The sequence below is a fragment of the Schistocerca americana genome, chromosome 6 (genome assembly GCF_021461395.2).
Source record: "Schistocerca americana isolate TAMUIC-IGC-003095 chromosome 6, iqSchAmer2.1, whole genome shotgun sequence".
In the NCBI taxonomy this organism is placed as follows: Eukaryota; Metazoa; Arthropoda; class Insecta; order Orthoptera; family Acrididae; genus Schistocerca; species Schistocerca americana.
The window spans coordinates 559,811,757-559,823,784 of NC_060124.1; the positions used below are offsets into that span (position 1 = coordinate 559,811,757).

General features: G+C 41.9%; 1 protein-coding gene across 2 annotated transcripts in view; it reads right to left on the reverse strand.

Annotated features, from left to right (window-relative positions):
- Window positions 1–5,654: 5,654 nt before the first annotated feature.
- LOC124619201 (poly [ADP-ribose] polymerase tankyrase) overlaps window positions 5,655–12,028 on the reverse strand; it is a 301,869-nt gene continuing 295,495 nt past the window's right edge. For both annotated transcript variants that reach the window (XM_047145420.1, XM_047145419.1), the window contains exons 18-19: window positions 6,580–6,736; window positions 5,655–6,046 (exon numbers count right to left, since the gene is read on the reverse strand). In XM_047145420.1, the coding sequence (XP_047001376.1) occupies window positions 5,966–6,046; window positions 6,580–6,736 (238 nt within the window). In that variant the 3' untranslated portion in view covers window positions 5,655–5,965. The remainder of the gene's footprint in view (window positions 6,047–6,579; window positions 6,737–12,028) is intronic.

A 12,028-nucleotide genomic window follows, 5' to 3' on the forward strand; every position in this document is an offset into this window, starting at 1 on the left:
GATCTGCAGCGGATAGGCACTTGGTGCAGGGAGTGGCAACTGACCCTTACCATAGACAAATGTAATGTATTGCGAATACATAGAAAGAAGGATCCTTTATTGTGTGATTATATGATAGCGGAACAAACACTGGTAGCAGTTACTTCTGTAAAATATCTGGGAGTATGCGTACGGAACGATTTGAAGTGGAATGATCATATAAAACTAATTGTTGGTAAGGCGGGTACCAGGTTGAGATTCATTGGGAGAGTGCTTAGAAAATGTAGTCCATCAACAAAGGAGGTGGCTTACAAAACACTCGTTCGACCTATACTTGACTATTGCTCATCAGTGTGGGATCCGTACCAGGTCGGGTTGACGGAGGAGATAGAGAAGATCCAAAGAAGAGCGGCGCGTTTCGTCACTGGGTTATTTGGTAACCGTGATAGCGTTACGGAGATGTTTAATAAACTCAAGTGGCAGACTCTGCAAGAGAGGCGCTCTGCATCGCGGTGTAGCTTGCTCGCCAGGTTTCGAGAGGGTGCGTTTCTGGATGAGGTATCGAATATATTGCTTCCCCCTACTTATACTTCCCGAGGAGATCACGAATGTAAAATTAGAGAGATTAGAGCGCGCACGGAGGCTTTCAGACAGTCGTTCTTCCCGCGAACCATACGCGACTGGAACAGGAAAGGGAGGTAATGACAGTGGCACGTAAAGTGCCCTCCGCCACACACCGTTGGGTGGCTTGCGGAGTATCAATGTAGATGTAGATGTAGATGTAGATTTGGTCGGATGCAGACTCTTTACAGCAATACACCACCACTCTCACCTCAGCCTTCACTGCATGTAATTACCCCATCAGCCTAGTTAAAATACAAATTTCCTGGGCCATCACACCCAATCCTGGTACTTCTGATCCCTCCTCAAAATAGCTTCCGAGCACACCATTGGTGACTCAGTATTATCCTGGCCTGGAATGTGTTAATCAGCTACTTTGACAGATCCATGACTTCCTAAATTCATGCCCTGAAATGAGATTCATTCCGTCTGAAATTTTGCCCATGACACATAGAATAGCTTTGCGTCGCCCTCCCAATCTCTGCAATGTTCTTGTCAGACCCTATGCTCCTTCTGCACCTATTTCCCTACCCTATGGCTCCTACCGCTGTGACCATCTCTGCTGCAACTATTGCCCTATGCACTGTTCTAACACCACCTATAATAGCCCTGTAACTGGCAAAACATATACTATCAATGGGAGAGCCACCTATGAGGCAACATGTCATATACCAACTGTTATGTAAATGCTGTTCGGCCTTCTACATCAGCATGACTACCACCAAATTATAAATTAGGATGAATGAGCTTAGGCAGAGGGTGTACGAGTATACTGGCAACTCGCAATATCCTGTTCAGAGCATGCTCTACAACACGACATTCGTGATCTCTGCATCTGTTTCACCACACACACCATCTGGATTCTTCCCCCAGACACTAGTTTCTCAGAACTCCGCAGGTGGGAACTAGCACTACAACATGTCCTTGGTTTTCGCCACCCATCTGGCCTTAATTTACGTTAATTTCTTCCATCTCATCATTTCTTCACTGTAACTACTCTTTGCTTCACTCCGTTTTAGTTTTCCACATCTTTCACTGTCTTTCCCGTCTAGTTTTCACCGCCCCCTTCCACCTCTGTTACGAACAATGCACTTAGCTTTTCACTCTTATTAACTCATGCTTGATGTTCAAGCAGTAATCTCTGTCTGCATATTACCCAGTCTTCCACCCTTACACACTCAGGTTTTCAAATCCCGTCCGATGCAGTCCCCAACAATCAGTCTTTCCTTCTCATCCCGTACGGAAGTCTCCCCTGACCTGCGGTTCTGGGTGACTTCCCGACCTGGTACAGAAGCAAATAACCAGAGCTACTTCCTCATCCCCTCAAACCCAGAACCTCCCACAGAAGAACAACAAAAGTGCCCCACTTGTGACAGGATACTTTCGGGGACTGGATCAGACTCTGAATGTGGCTCTCCAGCAGGGATACGACTTCCTCAAATCCCACCCTGAAATGAGATCCATCCTTCATGAAATCCTCCCCACTCCACCAAGAGTGTCTTTCCGACGTCCACCTAACCTTCGTAACCTCTTAGTTCATCCCTATGAAATCCCCAAACCACCTTCCCTACCCTCTGGCTCCTACCCTTGTAACCGCCCCCAGTGTAAAACCTCTCCCATGCACCCTCCCACCACCACCTACTCCAGTCCTGTAACCCGGAAGGTGTACACGATCAAAGGCAAAGCCACGTGTGAAAGCACCCACGTGATTTACCAACTAACCTGCCTACACTGTGAAGCTTTCTATGTGGGAATGACCAGCAACAAACTGTCCATTCGCATGAATGGACACAGGCAGACAGTGTTTGTTGGTAATGAGGATCACCCTGTGGCTAAACATGCCTTGGTGCACGGCCAGCACATCTTGGCACAGTGTTACACCGTCCGGGTTATCTGGATACTTCCCACTAACACCAACCTGTCAGAACTCTGGAGATGGGAACTTGCCCTTCAGTATATCCTCTCTTCTCGTTATCCGCCAGGCCTCAACCTCCGCTAATTTCAAGTTGCCGCCGCTCACACCTGTCTTTCAACAACGTCTTTGCCTCTTTACTTCCGCCTCGACTGACATCTCTGCCCAAACTCTTTGTCTTTACAAATGTCTGCTTGTGTCTGTGTATGTGCGGATGGATATGTGTGTGTGTGTGTGTGTGTGTGTGTGTGTGTTGCGCGGGCGCACACGCGAGGTGTTTTCTCATGCCAACAGCTAATTTATGCATGTTGTATATTATTAAGGTAACTTTAGAGGGAAGAAAGAAGCAGCAACAGAATGCGAATGAAAATCCTTTTATTTACACAAATGTAGAAACCCAGCTACTAATGTACATAAGCACCAATTTGTCAAACACTTATTGCACCAATATGGCTATTTTTTATTGTAATTTATTTAATGAATTTCTGTTCAAGTATTTTTGCATCACAGGGAAGACATCATTTTGCATGTTGTTATTTTGAATACTCAAACTGCTGTCTGAAATTAGAGGGGGATAGTCATTCCACTGCTGGAGTTTTGGAGATGGTCTAAGTGTGCGCCGAATCCAGTCCAACATTATAATGATGAACAGTACTTTGTACTAATTTTCTCACCTCTCTGTATTTCATATTTACTCTCAGCCACTTCAGCATTTCACAACAGGTGTGATATTAACTGTGCGATCAGAGGTGGCCATTGTCAGCATACATCCCAACAGCCGTCATCTGCCGGAATCCGCTTGCATGAAAAAGTATATTTAAAATCCAGAATGTATGTCAATTTCTCCCGAGAAATTCATACATAGAATTCAGAAAATGGATTGGTCTACTAACTAAGTAGTCAAATAACTAGCAGGTTAATTGGAGGGGGGAAAAATCTGTTGAGTCTGAAACATTTTGTGTGTTGAACACTGAACACAAAGACCAGGGGCTACAAATACTGTAAGAACATTGCAGTTTCGACTTCATCAAATGTTATTACAGTACAGCAGTTCGATTTTCTGCTGGAGATTACTCTTATAGGTACATACTAGACACTAAAAATCTATATATTATTGGCTTTTGGAAAAGTACCATCAATAACCAAAGCCAAGTGGTAACAGAAACAGTCACAAACTTTTTTTTCCCCCTTCTTCTCAGTACAAGAGAAAAAAAGGGGCAGAGCCTGGCAGATTGTTTAAGAAGGAAAAAATCTTTTGTGTCATTTTAAAAGAAAAATAATATGACATTACAAATCTTTTATTGGGACTGCAATATTATTTTGTGTTACGTATTTTTTTGTGTCAAGTGTTTTAATGTTAAATGTTATTTCACCACATCTGCACTATACTGGGAATGTGTCACTGGTAACTTTATCTACTAGGTAGCTACTAATTTAATTTTCTTATTACTGGCATTAGGTATCTCTCTGGTTTATAGGGCTGTGTTCACTGTTGCAAATCATTAGTTTAATACAATCAATATCAATTCAAAATGATGCAATTTGCTAAAGCGGGTTAACACCAGAAAAATGGAAGGAACATGACTGACAACACACACCTCATACAGCACAATGAGTTATTTGATAGAAACTGCATTTCTTTAAATATAGGGTTCAGTATGAAAACATTTTTATTATATCCAATAATATAAGAACATATAAAACAGCAACACAAGTAGTAACATAACTATGTAAAAAGACACTTGATGGGAGTCTATGAATCCTGCACAAATATTAAGAGATTGCTACAGACTCTTCTGTCAGTGCTGTCATATAAGTTCTCAAATATTTTAGCTACATAAAGATGTTAACTTGGCTCAGTGCCAGAAAAGCAATCCAAATGTCCAGGGTTCATTCCCCAGGCAATTCTAGGATTCTCATTTCACTTCCAGCAATTATCTGCAAACATGAAAAAATGCCAAGTTGCAGCATGGTTTGAAGGCCAAATCAAACTGTAAGGTCCCATACAACTGGCTGAGTAAGTCAGTTCAAAGGCTGGAGAAAGACAAGAGCATACCACTTCCAATAATGGCATGTCTAGTTAAGTGTGCCAGTGCGCAAACAAACATTCAAGCTGATGACAGCTTTACTTTTGTAAAGGAATCAACAATACCACACCATGACATGGGACACTTCTTGAGGTGAAATTTCTGTTCACTTGATTCGTGATCCATTTCCAATACGTAATATTCATTAATTAAGATTTGGCATGAACAGTCATTTACTTTTATCACATTACAGCATAAAAATGTGGGAGCTATATGGGAATGTTCCTGATACTGGTATATCAGTAGGGGAGTTCACACACTCGGAAGATGGCATTGTGCTCTGATTCGAGTCAGTTCATTTGGAGGATTCGTTTATTCAGTATTGTTCTGCTTGTTCGCATTCATTCAGGAAAGCACATCTCATGATACACTTCATCAACTTCTTATACAAAAGGACATTACACTTTACTCACATACAAGGCACTGTCTCTGGGGACTACTTCCAGAGTGCACACATTCACTAAAGCTGATGGGCAGTCTTTGGCTGTCATGGTGCTAATAGAACTGCACAATTTTCACAGCCATGAGATGAATGTCATCATGTTCAGCAAGGTTACTGATAAATATAACAGAGACCTATGTTTAATTGCCTTGTGCTAACATTTAGCACAAAAAACAATACCTGGTTGAAATCAGGACAGAAGAGATGAGCACATAAGGTGTGTTTTAATGCACCACATGATGTATCAGCCAACTGCATCATTCTGTTAAATCTAAAAGTAGCGAGACCTTTAAATTATGGCTTGTACATTAAGTATTTCTGTGCATGTATGGTGGCTGATAGTTTGCCACTGCAGTGTTCACCATGAGTGACAAATAAAACACAAATACTACACCCCTCTCTTAATGGAGTGAGTAATTAAATCTTGGGACATCACTAAACTAACCAGCATAAATGAGAAATATATTTGCTATTTGTTTCCTCCTTTTAGATTTCTAAATCCTGTACAAGTCTCATGTATTGTTATCTGTGACCAATAGTGATCTGAAAGCTCACTATTTTGAACAAGGAATATATCAAAAGGACTTTTAAAACAAATAATAACACTAGTATCTCAGTTCCTTAATTTATATTTTTGGTAACAACCATAATATAAATTTCCCCTTCCTTTAAATAATGGCAATGTTAGAGAAATACTGCTGGGATTGTAAGAATGTCTGTAGCATGATCAACAGCACACTAAGTGGGCCACTGGTCTGCGTCATTCCAGTCATCAGTCTTGCATATGCTAGGTGGCTGTGCCACAGACAGCCAGTGCAAGCAATGCAGGGCAAACTGTAACAGCTCGCCACCATTGCAGCAACAGTCCTGGGGCCTTGTCTCAGAGGGAGTGGGAACTGGCCCACTGCCTGCCAGAGTCACCAATCATCTGCTCTCTAGTTCTCCACTTGTTGGGCTCTCCTCTGGTTTCACAATTTGGTAAGTGATGAGATATTCCGGATAAGCCTGTAACAAAACATACATTAGGATCTTGGAAACAGTCTGACAGGTAAGAATATCTAATATAGTACTTATATTTTGAAAAAGATAGTCGCTACTCAACATATAGTGAGATGCCAAGTTCCAGACAGGCACAACAAAAAGATTGTCAGAAAGCACAGGCACAACAAAAAGATTGTCAGAAAGCGAGCTTTCAGCCAACAAAGCCTTTGTCGAAAATAGACTAAACACACACACACACACACACACACACACACACACACGTGTGCACGAACCCAGACACTTCAACTGCCAGAGACTGTGGTCATGTGTGTGTGTGTGTGTGTGTGTGTGTGCGTGTGTGTGTGTGTGTGTGTGTGTGTGTGTTTGTTTTGTCTATATTTGACAAAGGCCTTGTTGGCCAAAAGCTCACTTTCCGACAGTCTTTGTTGTGGCTATCAGTGATTTGGCATCTCCAGAATATGATGGGTGGCAACTATCCTCTTCACAATATTGTTACAGTTCATCCTGGATTTTCCACTGTTTAATGTAGTGCTTACCTGTTCTCCCCTGTACACAACGTACTCAGGAAACGTCAGACCACCAGCACTGGGTCGTCCCATTACAGAGTGGTGACCAGGTGGTGCATGGGCCATTTTCATTGCACTAAATTGGAGGAATGACTTCCCTAAAGTAACTCTGCACAGCAACAAATGCCTGTAAATAAAAAAGAAAATTTCTCTTCAAGCAGAAATTTCATGAGTCTTGTGTTTCATAAATTATTTTGCCGATATCTTAGCATGCATAACTTTGCTCTTCTCTGTTTTGTAACATTAGAATATTAGACTAGACACATTTGCTTGAAAGCAGTGACACTGAACAACTATTTTTAAATTATTCACTGATGCTCTACATTTCATAAATCAGGGTGTATATGTGGGGAAGGGGGGGCAGAACTGGATTTTTCCTGGATGTGTGTGTTAAAAATACACTTTTTTCTGGGTAACAATGCATTTTTTTCCTCCCCAGGGTGAAAGTATGTGTTTTCTGTGTTAAGTGACAATATATTTTCCCTCAGATCTTTAAATTGTATCAGTCCTTTGAATGGTAAACATTTTATGCACTGGCACAGAGCTTTCAGATCTCCGAGCAAAATGCATCACTTTTGGAAAGATCTTCAATGCGCGGCAACATGTACACTGCATATTTTGTTATTATGAAAGTATAAATACAAATTCCTCAAAGTAGTTTCCAAACAAAGAATGCCAAAATATGAAATGTGATGCCAATGCTACAATACAGAAACCGAGAGCATAGTAGTGTTCTGAATGGTCTGGCAGAGAACTTCGAATTTGGGAAAATATGGCATGATAATACGTATTCTTGCTTTTCAAAATATTACAGCTACATGATATTTTTCATCAAGAAAAGCTAAACTTTCACTGGTTGTAAAAAAAATTTTTGCTGTTTTTTCTGAGCATGTTAGGCAGGATCCTACGAGCACAGCTTAAATTGCAGCAGCTGAATATTCCTGACAAGCGTGACAGTAAATTGCACTGCTGTGAACAGAACATTTCATGGCTTACTTGGTCGAACACATATTCCATTAAGCATTTTTACTTTTCTACAGAAAAGATGATTATGTGTGAAATTGCTCAAGAACTCACTTTCCACTTTTTTTCTGAAGGATTATACTTTTTGCCATCATTATTGCATAATTTGTAATCTATAAAGAACCAAAGCAAATACACTCCTGGAAATGGAAAAAAGAACACATTGACACCGGTGTGTCAGACCCACCATACTTGCTACAGACACTGCGAGAGGGCTGTACAAGCAATGATCACACGCACGGCACAGCGGACACACCAGGAACCGCGGTGTTGGCCGTCGAATGGCGCTAGCTGCGCAGCATTTGTGCACCGCCGCCGTCAGTGTCAGCCAGTTTGCCGTGGCATACGGAGCTCCATCGCAGTCTTTAACACTGGTAGCATGCCGCGACAGCGTGGACGTGATCCGTATGTGCAGTTGACGGACTTTGAGTGAGGGCGTATAGTGGGCATGCGGGAGGCCGGGTGGACGTACCGCCGAATTGCTCAACACGTGGGGCGTGAGGTCTCCACAGTACATGGATGTTGTCGCCAGTGGTCGGCGGAAGGTGCACGTGCCCGTCGACCTGGGACCGGACCGCAGCGACGCACGGATGCACGCCAAGACCGTAGGATCCTACTCAGTGCCGTAGGGGACCGCACCGCCACTTCCCAGCAAATTAGGGACACTGTTGCTCCTGGGGTATCGGCGAGGACCATTCGCAACCGTCTCCATGAAGCTGGGCTACGGTCCCGCACACCGTTAGGCCGTCTTCCGCTCACGCCCCAACATCGTGCAGCCCGCCTCCAGTGGTGTCGCGACAGGCGTGAATGGAGGGACGAATGGAGACGTGTCGTCTTCAGCGATGAGAGTCGCTTCTGCCTTGGTGCCAATAATGGTCGTATGCGTGTTCAGCGCCGTGCAGGTGAGCGCCACAATCAGGACTGCATACGACCGAGGCACACAGGGCCAACACCCGGCATCATGGTGTGGGGAGCGATCTCCTACACTGGCCGTACACCACTGGTGATCGTCGAGGGGACACTGAATAGTGCACGGTACATCCAAACCGTCATCGAACCCATCGTTCTACCATTCCTAGACCGGCAAGGGAACTTGCTGTTCCAACAGGACAATGCACGTCCGCATGTATTCCGTGCCACCCAACGTGCTCTAGAAGGTGTAAGTCAACTACCCTGGCCAGCAAGATCTCCGGATCTGTCCCCCATTGAGCATGTTTGGGACTGGATGAAGCGTCGTCTCACGCGGTCTGCACGTCCAGCACGAATGCTGGTCCAACTGAGGCGCCAGGTGGAAATGGCATGGCAAGCCATTCCACAGGACTACATCCAGCATCTCTACGATCGTCTCCATGGGAGAATAGCAGCCTGCGTTGCTGCGAAAGGTGGATATACACTGTACTAGTGCCGACATTGTGCATGCTCTGTTGCCTGTGTCTATGTGCCTGTGGTTCTGTCAGTGTGATCATGTGATGTATCTGACCCCAGGAATGTGTCAATAAAGTTTCCCCTTCCTGGGACAATGAATTGACGGTGTTCTTATTTCAATTTCCAGGAGTGTATGAAGCATTGTCTTTTTTAGCCTGCGTTACCGGTACCCTCTGAGATATATCCGACACCAGTAAAATTTTAAATGATGGCATAAACGGTTGGTCTTCTGGGCCTGAAATTTTTCTAAGTGGCTGGTCCTCAAAGTATTAGGTTTTGAAAGAGTCAAACATTCCATGAATTAAGAAATTCATCACACATTCCATTACAACATGTAATTCATCTTGCATAAAAGGAAATTTACTTTGAAAGTAACGTTTCTCAGACCACCATTCGCAATATTTTCCTGCGGCCAGGTAAAAATGTAAACAGTTGTGATGTCACGCTTTTCGAAAGCAGCTTGTTGTTAGGAAGTATTGCAACTAAAGTTTTATTTTGGTGTTATTTTCTTGTTTGTGTTTTACTCCTGTAATATTATTGTGTGGTAGCAGGCTAAAGTAAAATTCTTTGTTAGAGTAATAGTTCTTATCAGTCATAATTACAAAAATTTAATTGAAAACCAAAATAATCAAAAATTTCCAGGCTCCTAAAAGATTCCCAGGTATTACTAGGATGAAACAATTCCCGGGTTTTTCCCAGATTTCCCGGTTCTGCCAGAGCGTACACACCCTATAAATATGGTTAATGGGGAGAACCAGAACTATAATTATCTGTTATGTCATTAATGAGGAACAGACTACATGTAACATTTTTGTGATCACTGTTTCAGCATTTGAAACTAAGTACAAGCCAGAATAATTCCCGTGGATAGGCCATGACTGACGCCTTTTCCATTTTATTTATTAATCTTTGCAAAATGAAATAAATCATCATCATCATTATTCTTTGTATTATCATCATTGCTTAGATTTTCCTAATAAAAGTTTTGGATATGTAACGACTTTTTCTCAGAACAGGAAAATTTCATGTGGACATTAATACAAAATCAACAGTCTTTACGGAATGTTGTACAATTTGATGCTGTCCTTGTGCCCGTTTCAAAATGTAAATCTGATGGCCGCAGTTCATTAATATTTGTAACTGATTCTGGTTTTTTTCTCCAGGCTGAAATTTTCATATTATTATTTTGCAAATAAAGAACTATGGTTCTAGATATGATGTCCGACATACTTCCAATTAACTCCCCTCTGGTAACAGTTTTTTTAAAGTGCTGATGTCACATTTCTCATAACTTTTGCATAGCAAACTATACAAAGAATGACAAATTCTTGAGAGCTCTTTTATGTAGTGTCTCAATAAAATTGCATGTTTTCTCAGTACGTGAGTATAAATATTAAAACCACCAAACTGTAAATCACGCTCTGGAGAAATGTGTGATGAGTAATTGGATTAAGAATGGAAAAGACCTACCGTGATTTAGTAACAAAATTCAGAAAATGTCAAGGATCCAGAGATTGTTGAACACTCAGGTCAAAAAAGGACTTGGAAATGTCGACAGACAAATGTTAGAAATATTTGAGTGTATAAAAACATCAATGCATAAAGCATATGAAACTTCCACCACCATACCTTAGTGAAGGATCTTGCCGAGAACCTGAAAAAATTCTACTGCAGCAATAGAAGACAGCAAAAGGAAGACTGCAGCTTTAAATTTCGTATTTAAAAAAAATCACTGATTTATGAGGATCATACAGACAGACCATCATTCGACCCTAATGCAGACTCTTGTATGTAGGATATAGAAATAGGCATTTCTAGCGTTAAGAAACAACTGAAAAAGTTAAAAAACAAGTAAGTCCCCAGGTCAGAAAGAATCACAATTTGGTTTTACAGAGACAAGTCTATGGCAATGAACCCTTTACTTGGCTCACATTTACTGCACGTCTCTCACATAGTGCGAAGTCCCAAGTGATTGGAAGAAAGTGCATGGGACTCCTTGCATGTAAGGAGGATAAAAGAAGGGACCCACAAAATTACAGACACATATCTTTAACACTGGTATGCTACAGAATTCTTGACTGTGTGTAAGTTTTAATACAATAAGACTCCTTGAAACAGAAAAGCTTCTGTCCAGAAATCAGCACCGATTTCAAAAGGACCATTTATGCAAATCTCATCTTGCCTCTTTCTCCCACAATATCCTGTGAACCATGGATGAAGGGTAAGAGGCAGAGTCCATATCCCCAGATTTTTTAAAGTGTTTGAGTGCATTACAAACAATCATTTTCTTATTTGCATTTCTCGTATTTGTCTTGCTGGTACCTACTGGATATTGCATGCTCCAAACTAATGAACATTGCTAAAGAATTTTAAAAGAGAGTCAGAAGTGGAAAAAGTTCTAACATTCCAGACATATTATTCGCTATGGATTTAATACAGAGGTGAAGGCAACAGGAGCAGCTTGGAACCTTTGTATTGTGTGTGCGATGAGTGCTGTATCTGACGAACTGATCATTTAAACATCAAGTGACACTTGCATTTAATAGGCAAGGTTCAGAAGGTGGAGATAGGGCTACTGCATCCTCCAATTCAGAGCAAAAAAAGCCAAACGGATAAGATAGGGGTACTGCATCCTCCAATTCAGAGCAAAAACAGCCAAACGGATAACCATTGCTGCATATTTGCTTGACCATCATCAGTTTGCTCATGGGGAATTTCAAATGCAATATTGTTATTGGTGATGAGTTATGATGCCTTTATGTTAACTTTTTAAGAACAAATTATTGGTTGAGCCTTAACACACACACACACACACACACACACACACACACACACACACACACACAGAGTCGAGCAAAGGGCTATCTGAACACAATATTTTGCCAGTGGTTCAAAAAGGGCATTGAGCACTACTAACCCCTCCTGAAAGGTGTGCCTATCGCAGCTAGTGCTTGTTGCCAATGACTAAGAT